Here is a 20730-nt window from a genome sequence, read left to right on the forward strand (position 1 = left end):
CGCTTTTTCCTAATACCTTCAAGGCCTGTAGTGTTTCCAGTCTCTCCTTGCAACATGTGAATGAAAACTTTGTTTGTAATGTAATAATAGGTCCCCCCCCCTTTTAGTCAGTTCTTGGCACAAACTATCATTTATCAGGTCATAGGATGGAATAATCATTTTTGAAACTATACACACCCCATAATTAGCCCCAGGTTTTATGGCAAATTTGCATCATGATATTCCAGCAGTGCAACCTTAAATAGTTACATGGAGGTCAATAAGCTCAGAAGAGTATAAATCTGCTTAGGATTGCACTGTTCATGTTCTTACTAAGGTCACCATCTGCTCAAAAGCTGCCCTGCCCAAGTCCCTTTGAAATGAATAGGAGCTGCACAAGATGGCACTGAGGTGGACTCAACGAAGGATGAACAGAATGAGTTCATGGAACAGATCTCCCCATCTTCTCCCTTCCTGCTGCAGTCCCCTTGTGCCGCCTAAGCTACTCTGGGGAACCCCTGGGAACAAGAGTGGGATGAGGCACAGGGGAAGTATTTGGGAGTGATTTCCCCCCACCCAATTTCCCTCTTCTTGCCTCATCCCCCATGCACCCACCCCACAGTATTCCTAAAAGACCCTTCAGCTCCCCAGTAAGCAGCTTTTCAGGAGCACAAAGGAGGCTGTAGGAAGAAAGAAAGAAAGCACCATTCCATGAAATCATTCGGTTTGCAATTAATTGGGCCCAGCCCACCATGTCTTATATAGCACCTGAACCCAAAGGTCTGGATGCAATTAAGTTATGTAAAAACACATCAACACTCAATTCCAAGCCGAAGGAAACAACAAACCACATTTTGTGAAGAGTTATGACTCAAATATAGCATTTACCTTTGTCAGACAAAGCCACAGTATTAGTTAGTCACACGTTCGGCGCATATTAAGATGCATGGCTTTAGAAAAGAAAGGAGCAAAGGTTTCTGAGAGAGAGAGAGAGAGAGAGAGAGAGAGAGAGAGAGAGAGAGAGAGAGAGAAAGGGGGCAAAGCACAAGTGAAGGTAAGTTAGTTGCAGTTACATCATGTCACCCTCTTTCGATTATGTATTAGCTGTGCAAAAAAATTCTATTGCCGTTGTGTCAGACTGTTCAAAAGCTGTTAAAACAACACACCCTTTCTCCACACCGTGCAGGCTTATTTACCACTGATAAACTCTGCTTCCTCGTGGAAGCTACTTCTCACTTCTCTTTCCGCGGCATCAGAGACTGTGTAGCCCAGGCTTTTAAACACCCTCTCACTTTCTTGCCAAGTCTTTTGGAAATTCTTCAGCAGTTCTTCGGGTGATTCTGCCGCAGAGATATCCAGGATGTGTCCAGAGATTACATCCTCGTACGTTGGAGGCGCACGTTTGAAGCCAAATCCAGACTGCAGCCCATCTGCGCTTTGTGATCTGGAGGTGGTGGTCCTGGATTCAACCACACTGTTCTCTAATGTCTCCATGCCAGCAGAGCATTCACCGTGAGAGTTGGCATCAAAGCGCGCCATGGGCTCAAAGGAGCGCTCTTTCACTGCACACTGTCTTTGCTTGTAAGATTTATTTTCCTTTGGTTCTCTCTGCTGCTTGCCTGGAGTCTTTTGGAAACCTTCTTTTTGCTTTTCCCTTTCATGAGAAGTTTGGCCTATTTCATCCTTTCTAAACCTGTGCCTTTCTTCCCTGATTTTGCCACTAATCACACCATTTGTGACACATTTTTTCTTTGATTTCACCTCTGCTACTGGCTTATCAAAATCTTCTAACAGCACATCTATTTTATCCTCACTCTCATGGCCTGGTCTTTCAGACACGTCTGATTCTCTTCCTGTGTGAATCGTCTGCTCAGATGCTTGAAACTTATGCACAAGTCCTTTGGGATCAACCTTAGGAGCTTCAGATTTTTGAGCAACAGAAACAGAGTCCGCATTTTCTCTTTGTGGCTCTAAGCCTTCTGGAATGTATCCTGTCTTTTTGCTGAAAAATGTCTTGTTTGTTTCCAGTTCTTCGTGCATTTCTGTACTTTTCTTCACTGTACCAGCAGTTATTTGTGATTCTTTTACAGGCAACACTTTTGAAGACGAACTATCAGATTGCCGCGAATCGAGCTTGATTTGTCGACGGAGAGTTGCAGGAGATTTCACAATCTCTGATCTTTTTTCCATAATGGAAACTGGGGTCACTGATCTGTTTGGGGTTGCTCCTTGGGACAGTTTCACAGTGGCGTCTCTAAGCTTGGCAAGTTGTTCTGAACGGCTTCTTGGTGGAGAGGGAGAGGGGGAAGTGGCTGGTTGTTGGTATTTAGATGTTGGTGTGGTAGACCTAGGAGGTGGAGAAGGTGGGACTGGAGTAGTTTCCCTTTGGGCAGGAGACAAAGGCTCCCTGAGGGGAGATTCAATACGCCTTGATTCAATCGTGATGTAAGTAGGGGAGGGTGCCCGTGTCCTCAGCGATGGTGAAGAAACAGTTCTGTTTTCTGTGTGCCTGTGTGCATTGATATGTTTTACTTCCTGATGTGCTGCTGCATCTGTGATCACCTCTTTAGTCACCTGAGACTCTTTTTTACTAGCGCCGATGCTCAGTTTAGCTATATTTTGTGATGATCCTCTGACATTAAGGGAGTCTTGTCTAGATTTCATGGTTTTTGTGGACCTCATGGCTGTTTGGATTGCATCTTCACACCACTGAAGGATTTGGGCACCCTGGCCTTTAATCACTGATAGCTCTTCCTTCATCTTGTCAATATTATTCTCCTGTGCAATAGAAGTTAACTTTTGTTTCATCTCTTCTTCGACCAGCCACTCTGGAATACCACTTAAGAACACCTGGAAGGTTTGGAGCCCATTTTTATTGGGCTCTGTTTCAAACTGCTTCACTCTGGACAGGACCTGCTGTACCTCCTCACGTTTCCTCAAGAACTCTAATATATCTGTTGGGCTTTTCTCATGACTCTGTGGTATTCTTTTTAAGGAATTAGACAGTGTTGTCTTTTTCTGGGCAACCTCTTGTTTTGGTTCTGCAGTCTTAAGAAGGCCCTTTTTCAGTTGCTGGGCCTTTTCTCCAGCCCACTCCTTCCCTTGCAGACTCCTGGTTTCCTGGGACAAGTATTTTGCTTCCAGACTCAAGTTTCTCTCTTGTTGAGAAGTCTGTGAGCCCTCATGCATGTCAATTACCTTTTGCTTGACTGTTTTTTCTGATTTATTGCTCACTTCCTCTTGTTTTTGTTGAATTATTATTTTCTCTTCTTTAGGGAAAGTAATTACTTGGCTCTGCTTTCCTTCCAGAGCCTGAGAGACACTCTGTTGTTTAATTTCTTCTTTCCCCATTTCTTTCCTTTGAACTAACCTTTGTTTCACTTCACTGGACTCTTTGCCTGTTACTTTGTGCCTGTCTTCGGTGTATTTCAAAAGTGGTTTTTCCAGCTGCACCTTCTCATCAACCTGCCCCCGACTGTTTGCCTTCCCAACGCTTTCTTTTTTGCTAATAGAACTGGTTCTGTTTTCTTTCTGTTTTTCTTGAATACGTTGTTTGAGAACAGCTTGGCTGCTATGCTCCTCTCGCGCCCTGTGCATCAGGGAGTCCTTGTGCGTTTCACCAAATTGTTGATCCAAAGCGGGAAGCTGGATGGTTCTGATTTTGAAAGTAGGGGATGTCATTTTGTTTTTGGACATATGCAGACACGCCTCATCCTCACGTTGCTCTGTCTTGCACACAGCCTGTTCCTTATGGGTGTGCACCTTCTCAGAAGATACTTTATATTGTGTAAGACTTTGCACATTACATGTAGCCTTGTTTCTAATCTGCTCATCTGTTGAGGTTTTTAGGATGCTTTGAGACTGTCGGGTGGTGGCTATCTGTGAAGTGGGTTGTGGCTCATGATCACATGGGACCACATCTTGTGGCTTGGCCGGACCTTTGGGCTCAGCAGGCATAGTCCTTTCTGGAGCTGCAGAGGTCAATGGGTCTTGTACTGGGGACTGGTACTGCTCAGAGGGTTTGGGTTCCAACAGAGATGCTACTGACTCTATCTGAACTGAACTTACAGAAGTTTCACTGTTCCTTCTCACAGTCAGTTGACAAGACTCTTGCGCTTGCTTCTTCTCCATCGCCTCCCTTTGTTGCCTGAATTTCTCTTCTGCAATCATTAAAGGGGTTCTAAATTTTCGTACATATGGCTTAGGCTTCCCTTGTGTTGTCTCTGGTGGGAGGGAAGGAGATCTTACAGGTGGAAACTGACTACTTTTCTTAATTGATGAGGTCTCTGGCTTGATACCATCTGTGACTGAGGAAGGCCTTCTAACCTCTTCTGTTCTTGTGCAGACTCTTTGCTCTTTCTGTCCATGACTAACAACATTAGTCACCGTGGTCCTTTCTGTGCTTTCTTCCATGGTTTTTGTCACATCCCTTCCTTTGCATATCTGAACCTCAGGCTCAATTTTGTGAGGCATTTCAAGCTGATGTTCTTCTAATTGTTTTGTCAAGTCTTTCTGTGGAGGCTTCTTAATGGATGGGACCCTACTGGGTCTAATGCTGGCATGAGCTTGAATGGACTGCTGCAGTGTTTTGTCTAGGTGCTTGAAGAAGTGTTCTCTCTTTTGTTTTGGCTGAGGAATCACAGACGGCTGAGGAAGAGGTGGAGGAGGCAAAGAAGACACAGATTCACTTTCAGATTTGTCTTCTACTGAGGGTGGTGGAGGAGGGAAATGGTCAGCATCTGTTTTGGCCTGTCCTATGGGTGGTGGTGGGGAAGGAAAGCTTTGTCTATCCGAAGCCATCATTAAATGTGTTAGAGGAGGAGGTGGCGGCAGAGGAAGGTCGGCTTCAGATGAAGTCACGGAGGGTGGTGGTGAAGGTGGGGGTGGAGGTGGAGGTGGGGAATCGATTTCGGATCTGTCCAGGTTTCTAGCATTTTTGTTTGGGTTGTGAGGATTTCTTACCAGACCTCTGAAGTTGTAGTCAACAACATCCCCTTTCCCCTTTCCCCTAAGCCTTGCAATAGATTTCTCATTTTGCTCGATAACATTTGAGTTTTGCTTCCTTTCGGCTTCTTGGCTGTGTATTTCCTGTGTGGCTCTGACTTTTTGATTGGTTTTTAGATTCTGTTCTGATGCCATGGAAACCACAGCTTGGTTTGCTTTCATGTTAGTTTTTCTCTCTTCACAAACCTCTTTTGAACACTGTTTTCTTTCTTGCTGTACCTCTTGCTTGTGAAAAGGACTAGTCGCCTTGGAAATCATGCCCATTGACATGTTGACCACTTGCTCTGCACCTCTGTGATGGGTCGTATGAGTGTGGCCATACAATTTTGTTTTTTCTCTCATCTCTTTCTGACCAGTTGTGTCAGGTCTTTGTCTTATAGACGGTTCCACTCTTGATGTGCTTTCATTACTCAGTATTCTGTTTGCCTCCAGTTTCTCCCCTCTTTCATTCCTCCGAACAGTATGACAAGAAGCAGACTGAGTAGCTACAGCATGATCATTACGAGTCTTTGCTTCCTTTTTCACAGTGTTCTGGACTTTGACTTTACCCATAGATTTATCTGCTTTTTCAGTGACCTTGTGTTGGGAATTAGATAAGACCTTCACATTTTTCTTATCTGCCTCATCTGCCTTTGTGTTCCGTTTCTGATCTAAATGGATTGCTTTGGTGTCTTTGCTGAGGAAGCTCTTGCTTTCAGTTTCAATTCTTTGATGATGTGCCTCGTGGGATTTAATATGATTTTGTAACCTTTCAGTCACATTAACCTGGTTCTTGACCAATTGTTGAGAAGGCTCAAAGAGCATCTCCGTGCTTTTTTCCAGATCTCCACATATTCCTGCTTGATGTTGGATTGTTTTTCTTCCTGCAGATGCTCTTTGTAAGCTCTCTGTAGCCGTTTGAGTATCTCCTTTGACTATTTCTTCTTTACCTATCTCCTGGAAAGATTGCTGAGCTGCTCTTAAAGACCATAAGGTGGACTCAAGGTCACCCCGGACAACTTCTTCTCTCAGGACTTCATTTTTTGTCTGTCTTGTTTTCTCCAGAGATTCAATAGCCCGCTTAATATCACCAGGGATGACATCAGGTTTTTCCATCTCTTTCAGTCGACAAGCAGATTCTTCAAGAGACTTCAGAATTGTGAGGATGTCAGCTTTTATAATTTCTTCCTTCTCTGTGACAGTTGTTTGATTTATGGCCTGACTGAGGGAATTTAACGCTGCCTTCAAATCACCTTTTATAATTTCTTCTTTGCATACATGACAAGATGAATTTTGCGGCTCAGTCATAAAGATTTTAACTGCATTACACACATCTCCAGGGATAATGTCGGTTTCGTTAACTGTACGTTGAATCTCAGACCTCTTTTTCTTAAGTAATAGCTTTGTGCCTTCAACATCGCCACCAATTATTTCCTCCTCCTCTTCTTGATTCCTACTGGTAAATGTTTCATTTGCCCCTGTCTGGAGTTGCTTCAGATAATCCAGAGCCCCAGCTTCTATGCATGTTGTAAAAAACTGAACGTTGCCTCTCTCTGAATCATCTATTTTAGCTCTTTCTGTTATTTCATTATTCACTGCGGAAGACAGGAGGTTGTGAATTGTGCGCCTCACATCACCACCTATCACTTCATCTTGCTGGATTTTAGTGCTATCCTTTTTGTGAAAGAGAGAATATACTGTCATGTTAATATCACCTCTCTCATTTTCTTGAATTAAAATTCCACGTTTTGCAGAGCTGCTCTTACTAAACAGGTTTTTAATGGCTTGCTGTATATCACCTCTCACCACCTCTTCCTTTTCAACGTGAACATCTGTTGATCTATTCAGCAACTGCTCTTTGGTCAGATTCACATTACCTTTTTCTTCTTCACTGACTTTAGTTTCCCTTTCAACAGAGCTGCTTTTGGACAGCAAGTTCATCATGATGTTGGCCAGATCTCCTCTAATAATCTCTTCCCTTTGTATTTCAGGAGCCTCCTGATTCATCAGCTTATACTTTGTCATTCGGACATCTCCAATTTCATCAGCCTCCAAGATAATTCCATGAGACTCCACCACTTTGTGAGAATGCAGTTCCTTTAAAGTCTCTTTCACGCTTTTCCCTATGATTTCTTCCTTTTCTATTTTGCTTTCATTGAATTCGTGGAAAGGCGTTGTTTCAAAAAGCCATGTTGTGGTTTTTACATCTACCTGTGGAATTTCTTCTGTAGCTACTCTTGTATCATTTTCATCAGTATCCTTAATGGAGTGTAAAGGCTGGTTTTCGAAAAGCCACACGGCATGCTGAACATCACCTTCTTCTACCTCTTCCTTTGTTACCGTTTTAACATCTTTATACTCTGATCCCTCTCCTCTAATTTCGTCTATGGTATGTGTTTCAAATAACCAAGTTGATGTTTTGACATTGCCTTTTTGTATTTCACTAACACTCACTGTTCTTACATACTGTTCTTTGGTCTCTTCAGACTCAAATAACTTCTTGCTGGCCTTCACATCACCACCTTGGACATGGTCCACTGTGGGGATGATGAATTTTTCCTCATCAGAAATGGTATCCAATGGTTGTGTTTCAAATCTATATCGAACAGAATTAACATCTCCTTTCTGGATATCCTCTTGGGTGACTGATTTTATAATGTACACATTATCTGATTTGTTTATTGATCCCAAGGGTTTTGTTTCAAACAGCCACCGAGTTCCACGTACATCCCCATGAATCACTTCTTCCTTCTTAACAGTAGTCACCTCATGATAATACCCTTCCTTGTCCTGAATCGCATAAAGTGGCTGGGTCTCAAAGAGCATTCTGTAGTTTTTCACATCTCCCTTTGTTATTTCTTCTTCACTCACAGTTTTCTTGGTGCTTATGTCTGTAGAAGATTCCTCTTTAATCTGGTCCAAAGAAAATGTCTCAAAGATAAAACAACCCTTTTGCACATTTCCACCTTGTACATCTGTAACTGTTTTAATTGTTGTCCTATCCTCTTGGTTCTCTGTTATTTCATCAATAGGCTGATTCTCAAAAAGCCAACAGCAATGCAAAACATTCCCTTTTTGTATGTCTTCACGCTGGATAGTCTTAATTTTGTTCAATACTTCTTCTGTGCTGAAGTTTATAGAGTCTAATGTTTGGTTTTCAAACTTATACCTCATGGTGGAGACATCTCCAGGCTGGATATCAATTTCTACTACTCGCTTGAGTTCCTCACTCTCTTCTCCTTGTATATTTTCTAGGTTTTCTGTCTCAAAAAGGAAACACGCAGTGCGGACATCACTACCCTGAATTTCTTCTTGCTTCGCTGTCTGCAGTTTCACAACTCTTTCTGAGTCTTCCCCTATTGCATCGAGAGGCTGGGTTTCAAAGAGCCAGGTACAGCTTTTGACATCTCCTCTGTGTATCTCTTCATTATCAGTCACTGCCTCTTCTTTGTCATACAAGGATTCCATTGGCTGGGTTTCAAATAGCCACCTACACATTCTGACATCCCCTTTGACAATTTCAGTGGAATCCATTTGAGCTTTGCTCTCTTCATCCTCCACATTAGAAAAGTATTTAATAGAGTCAAGAGGCTGAGTTTCAAACAGCCATTTTGCTGTCTTCACATCGCCTGACTGAACTTCTTGGGAAGATATTCCTTTAATAATCTGAATTTTTTCAATACTCTCATCAAACTGGTCTATGGGCCTGGTCTCAAAGAGCCACCGGCAGTTTCTGACATCCCCTCTTAAGACTTCTTCTTGTCGAATTGTTTTCACCTCATGATATTTCCCAAGTCTGTCCTGTATTGCATACAGTGGAGTAGTTTCAAAAACAGCTGTGTTTAATTTGACTGCACCTCTTGTCACACCTTCAACATGGATTTTGTGCCTGTCATCATGTTTGCTTAACTTACAGGATTCAAATGCATGTTTGCAGCTGCTCACATTTCCCCTATCAATTTCCTCCAGTTTCACAGTTCTTATGAATTCTTTTCTTTCTTCTCTAATCTGTTCGAGAGGTTTAGTTTCAAAAATCAGTTTCTGGTGCTGCACATCTCCTTTTTCTTCCTCAGTGGCAGCCATTTTATGAAGTTTTCCAATGTCTGGGCTGTCTTTTAGCATGTCCATTGGCAATGTTTCAAACAAGTGTTTGGTAGTATTTACATCCCCTCCTATTATTTCTTCAGTCTGTAAAGGATTTGTATCTTCACTTTCTTTTAAGGCATCAAGAGGCTGAGTCTCAAAAAGCCAGCATTTGCCACAGACATCACTACCTACAATGACTTCTTTTTCCACAACAGATATTTCAGACTCCTCTTTAATAGTGTCCAAAGGCTGTGTTTCAAAAAGCCATTTTGCCTTGCCTACTTCACCTTTGACATTCTCCTCCATAGAGATTCCACGGACAACTTTGATTTCCAGAGAGTCTTTGTTAATCATGTCTATGGGATGTGTTTCAAACATCCAGCGCACCGTTCTGACATCCCCTCTCTCAAGTTCTTCTCTATGAACAGTTTTAATCTCTAGCATTTGGCCCAAATCATTCCTAATAACATACATTGGCAGAGTTTCAAAATGCCGTATACATCTCTTCACATCACCTTTAATCTCCTTTAGCTCAGACCTCAGCTGGAGCAACTTGGCTTCATCCACTGAGTACAGCTGCCCGAGTCTATCCAGATGCTGTGTTTCAAACATATACCTCACTGTTTTGACATCTCCACCAGCAATTTCCTCAGTGGCAGATTCATCAGATTCTTGTTCTTTCTCTTGAAGAATTTTATTCATGGAGTCCAAAGGCTGAGTTTCAAACATCCAAGTGGCTGTGCGGACATCTCCTCGAGCCAATTCAGGAATTTTGTCTTCACTTTCTGTATTATTTGAGGAATGTGCACTCAGCGCATCTATGGGCTGTGTTTCAAACATCCATGTAGTATATTTCACATCTCCACCTGCAATGATTTCTTGATCTGCGATGCTTTTGATATTGCTTGGGTCAGGGGATTCATCTTTGATTGAATCTAAAGGCTGGTTCTCAAACATCCACCTCATGGACTGAACTTCTCCTTTTAGGATTTCGTCCCATTCCAAGTACTCTCTCTCGGGACTCATGCACTTCTGGGGACTGCTTCCTGTGTTTTCAAAGAGGTGCTTAGCTTGACGTACATCTCCTGCTACTGAGCTACTGGTTTCTGCGTCACTAGACACTATCTCACAGACATCATTGAAATAATCTTTTTCTAAATTCTTTCTCAATTCTGGATGAATGTGTTTGTATAAACGTTTTAATTCATAGAGATTTCGTTGCTTGGAATACAAATCTTTGGGGAGGGTGTGCTTGGATGGAGAGGGAGAGGGTTCAGGGGACTGGGAAAACTCTGTCATTTCAGATGGAACCTGTAGTAAGTCTGGAGAGGGTGGAGGAGGAAACTCCTCTGAACTCCCATACTTAGAAGAGTTGCTGTAGGTTGTGGCTGAGGCTGCAGATGCATAGTCAGTTTTCCTTGCCATGTATATTTCCTGTTGTCTATTTGCAGAAGCAGATTCAACAGCAGAAGTAGTAAAGGCTGCCCATGGCTGGGCCATTTGTTGGTATTCATTTTCAATCTTTGGGGGACAAAATTAGTAATTTTAAATATATGTATTTACAAGTGATATTTTTGCTATGGTTGACACAGTCCTACAAAAATAGCTAAGCAACAGAATGTCAAAGGAAGTCAAAGGCTCTCTTCTATCCCCAAAGAACTTAGGTGGAACAGAGTGATTTAACAATTATAGCAGATGCAGTACATCCATAACTGTTGCTTCTGTGATAAACTAGTTTACTCGTAGTGTATCGTTTATCTGCATTTTATTCACGTTCCATTCCGAGATAATCTTGACATTGTTTACTTTTTATCTCATATTAACAGATGTAACAGTCAAAGATTTTGGGAGAAAAACTATACTTTCTTCTAAGAACTAGAAACAGAATACAGAGCATGCAGCCAGGAAAAAACTAGATTTGAAAGACACACACAAACCCCCCCTCAAAAAAGCTGTAGATATAAATGTTTGTCAAAGAAGAAGGAAGAATTAAGGAAATACAATAGTAAAGTTTATCTATGTTATGTAGATCTTTAATATACAAGGAGCTCAATCTTAAGAGCCACTATGCGGGCACAAGAGTTCATAGGACAACGCAGAAGGATCCCAGTGACAGGTGGTAGAATCTGTTTCTAACTCTGCCACAAGTGCCCCAGCCTCAATGGCTACCAGTAGTAAGCCTTTAGTAGAGGAAGAACAATCAGGTGCTATCATCATCCTAGGAACTCTTGGCATCAAATAAAATTCAGCGTAACATGGCCGCAGACTGTATTCTGTTTGCAAAAGATCAAAGGACACTTCAGCAGCAACCATTGTTTGTTCTGTGGGTGCTATAGAAGTCCCAAAGGAATGGAATATAACAGTGGCGATCCTAAACAGAGTTATACCCTTCTAAGCCCACTGACTTGAGTGGGTTTAGAAGGGCATAACACTGCTCAGGATTGCACTGTGTTATCATTCACTTGCTAAACATAGCCACAGAATTCAGATATAAAACGACGTTACAAGTGTCACCTAAGTCACTGCATGAAATATGGATATTCTGAGTGATTGCAACTATGGGTGTGCATACAGACAAAACCCCCAGTATTTTTCGGATTTGGGTATATTGGACCTGAAAAATATTGGTATTCCTGATATTCCCGAATTCCAATACCAGTACAGTATTCAGATTTGGGATTTTTCAGGAATGCTTTCAGCTCCATTATACCCTATGGGGACCATTATAGTCAATAGAGAATCTATCTGGGCTATCTGGGAGTCTGGGGCTTGTTATTTGAGGTAGATGCCCCAAATTTGCCACATAGCTTCTGGTGCCTCTCCTCAGAAGACCCCCCAAGTTTCAAAAAGTGCAATTCTATAGCCCCCCAAAGAAGGTGCCCCTATCCTCCATTGTTTCCAATGGAAGAAAAAATAGCAAAAAAGCAAGGATACTAGAAGCCTAGCAGAACAAAATCAAAGTGCCAGAGAATCTCTGCAGTAGAAACTGAAGGGGGGCATTTTTGCAAGCCCAGCAGAACCAGTGCAATGGACAGAGTGCCCAGCAGTACCAGTGTAATCACAGAGTGCCCAGCAGAACCCAGGGCCACTGTGGCAATGCCAGCTCAACAGGACTGATGTCAAGCACAGAATCACTATCCAAGCAAGGGGGTGGCAAGCCCAGCAGAACCAGTTCAATGTAGTGCCCAGCCAGCAAAACCTGATACCACTATGGCAATGTCAGCTCTACAATGAATCCAAACCGGGGCTGGGGGGAGTTGCAAGCCCAGCAGTACCAGTGCAGTCTATAGTGCCCAGCAGAACCCAGTGCAATTGAGGCAATGTCAGCTCAACGTCAGCTGTTTTAACTTTTAATGTAAGCCGCCCTGAGCCTCCTTTGTTAGGGTGGGCGGGATATAAATCTAATAAAATAAATAAATAAATGAACAGGACTGATGCGAAGCACAGAATCACGATCCAAGCTGCAAGTTCACTCCAAAGGCATTTAAAGGGACTGTGAGCCCTTTAAATGCACTTTAACTGCAGCTATCCAGCATTCCTGGATAATCCTGAATATTTTGGGGATTTTTTGGAATCGGCTATACCAGATAGCTGAGAATAGACTCCTGTTGTACTTGGCTGAAAACATAGCCAAAAAATACCGATAAGGTATACTTCAGCAATTTTTTGGACCTTGATATACCAAATGCACACCCCTAATTGCAACTCACTAAGAGTACTTTAGCATTACGATTAAAATTACAATCAATTCAGTATAGCACAAATGGAGGATTCTCCTTTCAGAACCACAGACCTTGATCTGCTTTGCAGGTGTTCCGCTCTCTCTGCCAGAGTGAAATGTCTTTCCCTGGCCTGTTTTCTCAAAATGTTGCTTTAAGGATTGTGTAGAGATCTTGGGAACCTCCTCGTCCACAACTTCATTGATCACTGTGGCATGAAAAGACAAGGTTATTAAAGAAACACTGAAATACATGTTATTAAAATAAACCAGCTTTACTTATGGCTTAGTGACCCTGGAGGTCCTTTGATTTCCTCTGAAGCATGAGGCTGTCTTATTTAGGTTGCATATATCATAAACCTGCTTTGGGTTTATGTGCATTTACATGTGCGTAGTGTCTTCATGTGCATGAAAGTGTTCTTCTTTGGTACCACCACCTCAAGCCAAAGCCAGCCTCCCGCTTTACCAGTAGCTGTGAAATACTAGTAAAAGCTGCCTCTGAACATGTACAAAAGGCAGAGTTTACCAGCCACTTCAGCTCTTCTCCTGTGTGTGTGTTAGCGTGAATGAGGGGCCAGGTGAGCAGGGAGGAGTTTGAAATGCAGTCTGCTCTCTGAAACCAGAAAACTTTATAGCTACAGGTTATTAAACCAGAGCATAAGACAAGGGAAAATGCCTATCACGCCTACTAGCAACACAAATCTAAGGAAAAGAACAGGAAAAATCATATCACTTAGCTAAACTTAACAGTACAGAAGTTTTACCTCCACATCCCTCTGGATGTGTGCAGAACAAATGCAAATCTCCACCTGCTCCATGCAGGGGAATCAGATTCCTAGCATTGGAACAATGCTAACTGGATATCCCAACCTTTTAAACCAGGGGTGTCAAACTCATTTGTTATGAGGACTGGATCTGACATAAATGAGACCTTGCTGTGCCGGGCCATTTGTGTCATAAATTGCAATGCCAGGTAGCCAAGATATAAACTTTATAAAGGACACAAACACAAAGGGTTTTTTTACTTAAAATAAAAACATGCTTAAAACATTAGCACTCATGCAATATTTTGTTTATTTAACAGTGTCTGATTACTGACACCTTTTGCTCTGAATCATTACATCAAAATGTCTGTGCTGTTGCAATCTTGAGTATGCTGTTCAGGTGTGTATTTATAAGCTGCAAACCTACGATTATGCAGCAGCAGTAGAACTGAAGAAGCAGCAGAAGACAGCCAGTTCCACTGCGGGCCTGACAGAAGCCCTCTGGGGGCCTGATCCGGCCCCCGGGCCACATGTTTGACACCCGTGTTTTAAACCTTTCTACCCTAGCTGGCCGGAAGTCTCTTATCTAATCCAGAGAGTTCGCTTCCATGTGGGATGGTGAACACCTATTTCCCAGTCATCCAAGGGCTCACGATTTACACATTTCAGTACTCAGATCATATTTTACACCAGCTATCCATCTTGCCCTTCCTGTCAGGTAGAAAAAATTGTCCTCTTTGTGAAAAGCATCTCTGCTCTCTGACCTCTTGGTGAACTTTATGGCTTTCTTCCCTGGGGAAGCAAGCAAATATCAGGGTCCCAGAAAACTCCTGGTGAGCTTCAAAGCACTTTACATCTCCAGGTTCATGACAATGTAAAGTGATCTGTCCTGCAAGAATACTTGGTGCAACATCCGCTCTTCTGCTTGTTATACACTACAGACCAAAACTGAAAGAACTCTTAACAGTGGACCCCATGCATGCCAGAACCTGCTTTGGACAAATCCCCTTTGTTTCAAAGAATGTTTGACATGTGGCACAAGGGGCTGCTATTCAAGAAACACCAAGCCCAACGCCTCATTGGGCACATGGAATTCCTTCTATTGTTCTTTAGATGCAAGCCATAATAACAGTAGATCAATCTATTAGATTACTAATGGACAGAAGATGCTGCCATTGGATACTGGGTTGCATCTGATGACAGTAAAACCAACTGTAGCCTTGTGATTCTATGTTATTGCTACCAGATGATCTACACTGTATTAATAACACAGACCCTTGCATAGATGGAAATACTTAAACATAAAATGGAGGCTAAATGAATCAGAACTTATTTGCAGACTGACACAGTAGCTTCTCTGGCATAGGCCAGACTGGAGCCGATGGAATACTGTAAAAACAGTGATTCTGAGTCATATGAAATCCTGCATAGCCATTCAGTATAAGGGTAATTATATCTTTTCATATTTATTATGTATAAATATTTGTACTTATGTCATGGGAATCAATCAAGTAAAAAAAGTTTACGCATTTGGCTAAGTATATGTGAAGAACACTTAAACATTATGGCTTGGAGCCTATGTAGTGCACTCAGAACATCTAAAGTGTGATGATAGTATTATTTGCCTAGTTGCTTAATGCTCCCCCACTGGGGATGCTTCAGAAAGGAATAAACTGGACATTTTAGGGGCTTTGTGCAACGCACCCTTTCTAACAAAATATGGTGGTGGTTGGAACTGCCAACAAGTTGCAGCCAACTTCTGGCAACCTCATAGGGTTTCCAAGGCAACAGATGAACAGAAGTGGTTTGCTATTGCCTGCTTCTCTGTAGCAACCCTGGCTGTCTCTTTGGTGGTCTCCCATCCAAGTACGAACCAGGGCTGACACTGCTTAGCTTCCAAGATGTGACAAGATCAGGCTAGCCTGGGCCATCCAGGTCGGGGCAACAAAAGGTACCACAGGAATATAGAACAAAACCACCCTTAACAGTGATTCAAGGACATCTCTTCAACTTGAGCAGTCAGCTGTGGTGGAAGCGCGACAGCCTCACAGAATAGAAGTTCCACTAAAGTTCCGCTTGCACAAAGAAGACAAAAGGAAATAATTCTTTTCTCAAGTTAAATTGGCTAAGAGCACGGATGGCTATAAAAAGGGGTTAGATGTATCTGTGGAGGATCGGCCCCTCAATGCCTACTTGCCATGCTGAGCAAAGGGAACCTGAGCAAAGGAAGGCAGTAAACCTCTGAAATCAGTGCTAGGAGGCAAAATCAGGGGAGGTCCTGGGCTTCTAGGCCCTGTTTATTAGCCCTCCAGGGCGACTGATTTGCCTCTGTATGAAATAGGTTGCTGGACTAGACAGACCACTGGTCTTCTCCAGCAGGGCTCTTCTCATGTTCTTAAACAAAATAACACCATAGGATCCAAGCCATATTTACACCTCAGTCCTAAGCAGAGTTATACACACCCTTCTAAATCCACTAAACTCAGTGGGCTTAGATGGCTATAACTTGTTTAGGACTGCACTGTTAATAATTTTAAATACTTTTCCATTCCTAGCAATGTGACTGACATAGGTGATCCATAGGACAGGGATTGGACCGAATTCAAATTATTATATCCACATGCTTTACCGGCACACTGTGGCCAAAGTTAAATCCCACTGATTTGCACAGTATGTGCTTTGCACAGTATGGGATTTGAGTATGTGCTTAGCTTCTCCAGTGGAAGCAAACAGGACTACTGGGGCTTAACTTTAGTATTTTCTGGAAACTATTTGTTATTTTCATGGACTCCCCTTACATCCCCATACTTACATGTTTCCTCAGTACACTGAGTGACATTAGAAGTTTTGTTAACCTCAAATGAAGCTTCCTCATGTTGAGAAACCTGTGTAAAAATATGCAATTTCAATATCAATCAATAATTTATAAGGATTTATGCTATACGAATTTGGGGGCGCAGAGATGCTGTATGTACGGAATCATCTCACCTCTACCCCAATTATGCTATAGTCTTCTATGAACCAGTTCAAATTTCATGCTCACAAGGAAGGTTTAGACACTGGGTTGGACCCAGCCATTGTGTGAGGAAAGCAGAATGCATTTGTGTGACTCCACTTGTGCAAGCTGTAGTGCGGTTGCTGCACAGCACCTCAGGCAATGTGCATGTGAAGGAAGGGAATGCACACATGATTTTGTTTCATTTGTTCTGAAATTGTTACAGAAGAATCTTGTGCGACATGTTGTGCAGGCAGAAAAGATTGTGGGGATACAACCACTTTCACTTAGCACGAGCAGACTGTTGTGCACATGGAAGCTTTCCAGACGACCCAACCCTTCCCTCCCCTTCCCACACTTGTAATGCAGCAATGAAAAGACTCGCCCACAACTACATGGATATTTTAAAGATTACTGTGAAAAGGCTTTCTATGAATGCCACATATATCACATTAGTGCAATGTTCATATATGATAACAGCCATGTACAGATGCAAGAATGTGGAAGGATCAAATATATAACACACACACACACCTATTCATTAGAAGTGGGCACATTTTTAATTCGTTTATGCTTCATTTGTCATTAGATGAATTTGTGTTCAGTTCTTCATTACCCTTTTTGGGAATGCCTCCCTCCTCCTCCTCTCTATGGCTATTCTGCTGCTTCTGCTTCTGGCAGTAGTGATGATACCCAGGTAGCCAGGCAATTAGTTGGCAGGTGTCTGGGCAGGGAAAGAAAATCCATCCTTTGGTGCCTTAGGTTCTTCCAAGGCATCTCAGGCCTGGGGAATGTAGACCTCAATGTGCCTGCCTACCATTATGTAAGGACTAAATTTCCCATGATGCACCGAGGCACAGGCCAACATCAATAATAGTGTCTGAGGTGCCTTAAGTGATGGTGGAGGGGAGAAAGAATTTTGTTTCCCCTGCTGGCCATCTTCCTGCCTACCTGACTGCCACCATTTGTCTGGCTAAAAGCAGCAACTGCTGCCATCTAGGTAAGTTAGGGCTGCTAACTTCCAGGTGGGGACTGGAGACCTCCTGGAATTACAACTGATTCTTGACAGCAAAGAGCATTGCCATGGAGAAAATGGCTGCTTTGGCGGGTGGACTACATGGAATTATATGCCACTGAGGTCCCTCCCCTCCACAAACCCCACTCTCTACAGGCTCCACCCCCAAAATCTCCAGGCATTTCCCAGCTCAGAGCTGGCAGCCCTAAGGTAAGTTTAAGAACTGGAGAAGAGAGAGAGGAGGAAGAAATGGGAGGGCAATGAATGAAGATAGGGCACTTTGTCTACTCCCCCCCCCTTTGTTTTCATCGCTCGGATGAATGAACTCCATTGGGCTCTGGGGTTTGTTTTTTATTCATTTGGTAACTAATAAATATTCTGCGTATTCAGCACTGGATAACTGCAATAGCAGGGGGTAACTAGAGTTTGGCACAACCATCAGAAATCAAGCACCACAGAAAGAGCTCTGCATCCCCCAAAATTGCTTCAACTACAGTGTGTTTATTTATTTATTTAAATCATTTCTACTCTGTCTCTCCATATAAATATCTCTGAGGCAGTTTAACAGCATATGAAGACAGGTGCTGCCCATGTTCTATGGGAGAAGTGGAATCGATGCTCCACAAGTTCTTCCTTTTCATCAAGCTTACAGAGACAAACTTATCACCCCCCTCTTAGATAGAGGAAAATCAGCAAATCTGTAGACAAATAGCTAAATTCTGTGCACATCTGGTAAAATTCCACAACAAAACAGATCAAGCATAATCCTTATCTACCTTCCACATAACTCATAATTAGTTCAGTCATAGATATTTTATAATTTTTGATACAATGGATTTTTAAACTTTTAATGATTTTAAGGTTATATGTCTAAATATCTTTTAAGCGGGAAGCAAATTTGTTTGTACCTAATGAATATGTATTTCTTTGATCATTGATTGAACTGGAGGCAGTTTAACGGAGGCCATCCATTTTGACTGGTGAGATATTAACAATGCCCATCCGAACCAGACTTACACCCTCCTATTGAAGTCAGAAGGCCATAACTCTGCTTAGGGGGGCAGTGTAGGCAATGTGCATGCAGGTGTGAATTGGGTCTTTAGAAAACAATTGCTTGCTTCCAAATCAGAATGGCTGCCACAAGCACAACATGCATCCGAGCTCTTCAGAATTCTTAATAGTGGCCTATCGAAACTATTGTTACTGGAAGTTACCATTTCTGACTGAATGGTTTCCACCTGAGTTGCTTTAGAAGTCTCTTCATTGAGGCTGGTTTGTTTGCTACTGCTTGACATCTTGGCTTGACTTCTGTTTGTCACTTTCTAAAGAAAAATAATATAAAAACCCATCAATGTTATGTTTGCACCTTTATGATAATTTTCAAAATAAAAAAGTTCTTGTTTCCGCATGTAAACATAAATGAGACCAAATATCACATTTTTACTAGTAAATTGTAATTAATAATATTATATAAACGCACATGATCCTTGGTCTATTAAGGTCAATATTGTCTAATCTGATTGGCAGCAGCTCTCCAGAGCCTCACATACTCTACCACTGTGCCATAGTCCCTCCACTCTTACCAGTTGTTGCAACATACACTGTACTTTCCGTACTACTACTTATCTACAAGATTTATCTTACTGTTGCGGGTAGAATAAGATAAATGTTATTAAAAGTAGTAGAATGCAAGAAATGACCTGGGTTTTAATGGAAGCTGTCCTGATTTAATCAGCAAACTCCTGTCTACTCAGAAGCCTTTGACCAGAATATATAGGGAAACTGTTAACTTTTCAAAGTTGAGGATGGTTGCACATACATTACTTAAAACCAGTGACTTGAAGTCCCAGTTGGCTGGGCAAACTCTGGGAGAAGTACTGCCCATTTGTAGAGCTGCAAGGTAATGTAAGTCAGTGATGAGCTAGGCTTGTGAAGACCTTTAGATACGAGTCCAATAACTCATAATCACTATACCACACTGGCCCTCTAACTACTTAGGGTTGTACCTCAGTAATTTATGTAGAGATCAGTGGATATCTAAAAAGTGCTTAGAAGTGGATCATACCTGCTAAGATTACAGCAGTCTTAATGTTTCCGGGCAAGTGACTGCATTACTACCCAACTCTACAGTACACGATGGTATCAGCAGACTTTGGTGTCAAACTCAAAAACTGGAAGAGCAATTCGGTTGCTCAGAAGGACCTAGCACACTTGACATTATTTAGGCACAAAAATGCACCAGATGTATAAATGGTGATCTGTGCAACTCATAATCCTCAAAACCCACAACAGGGAGTAAATCTTCATGAAAGCATTTAGCCCTTTGTTGATAGTCCTTAGTTTCGCATACATTTCCTTATATACATTATGGAAAGAGAAAAAAGTGAACTGGAGGACATACAGCTCTCTGTTCCCCAAATTATTGCTTTTATAGTATTTACATAAAATGAAAAAGCAACTAGGATGGATAAAAGGGAAGAGCCAGTGGAAGACCGATCACCTGCTTTGCAATGCAGAAGGTCCTAGATTCAATACTCCGAATTTCCAGTTAAAAGGATCCGATAGTTGGTGATCTGAAATACCTTTCCTTGAGAAGAGCTGCTGTCAGTCAGAGCAGACAATGGGGATCTTGATAGACCAGTGTTCTGACTCAGAACAAGGCCATTTTTAGGCATATGGAAGAACACACAAGCTTAGCCCATGTGGGTTGCGGCAGCTGGAAGAATGGACGGAATTATTTATACATGTCTTTTCATAACAGCAATTGTGGGAATGCTGTTGCAGAGTGAGTTTCACAAGCAAATGCAGAAAAATCAATGCATGTCCCACAGGTAAGAATGGATGTTAACAAGTGCCAAGGATTGATTTTTACATACAGAATTCACTGCAGCAGATAACAGTTGAAGGGAGTCAGAAAGTGCTTGGTCAAGAAGCCTGGGACAGCACTGTAAATTGTCATCTCAAACCCCACATGGGAGTTCTATCAAACTGCAGTAAATTTAAGTCTTTTCTTAATTTTGGTTCCATTATTTAAATAGTTTAATGCACAACTGTAGCTCGCAAATGTTAAATGTGGCCAGTGTTAGTCTTCTGTTTGCAGTGGACTATTTGCCCAGCCTGCTATAAAGTAAAGGAAACTCTGAGTGACTAGAGGATTCTATAGATGTGAGACAGGCAATGTGTGCTGAAC

The 20730-nt window shown here is 42.1% G+C and overlaps 1 protein-coding gene across 1 annotated transcript in view; it reads right to left on the reverse strand.

The window, feature by feature from the left end:
* The window catches only part of XIRP2 (xin actin binding repeat containing 2), a 164312-nt gene that overhangs the window by 6886 nt on the left and 136696 nt on the right, over window positions 1-20730 (reverse strand). Inside the window, exons 5-8 of the mRNA XM_015422179.1 lie at window positions 18755-18862; window positions 16343-16415; window positions 12842-12975; window positions 1176-10569 (exon numbers count right to left, since the gene is read on the reverse strand). Of these exons, the coding sequence (XP_015277665.1) occupies window positions 1176-10569; window positions 12842-12975; window positions 16343-16415; window positions 18755-18862 (9709 nt within the window). The remainder of the gene's footprint in view (window positions 1-1175; window positions 10570-12841; window positions 12976-16342; window positions 16416-18754; window positions 18863-20730) is intronic.

The sequence above is a fragment of the Gekko japonicus genome, unplaced genomic scaffold (genome assembly GCF_001447785.1).
Source record: "Gekko japonicus isolate JY-2015 unplaced genomic scaffold, Gekko_japonicus_V1.1 scaffold375, whole genome shotgun sequence".
NCBI lineage: Eukaryota > Metazoa > Chordata > Lepidosauria > Squamata > Gekkonidae > Gekko > Gekko japonicus.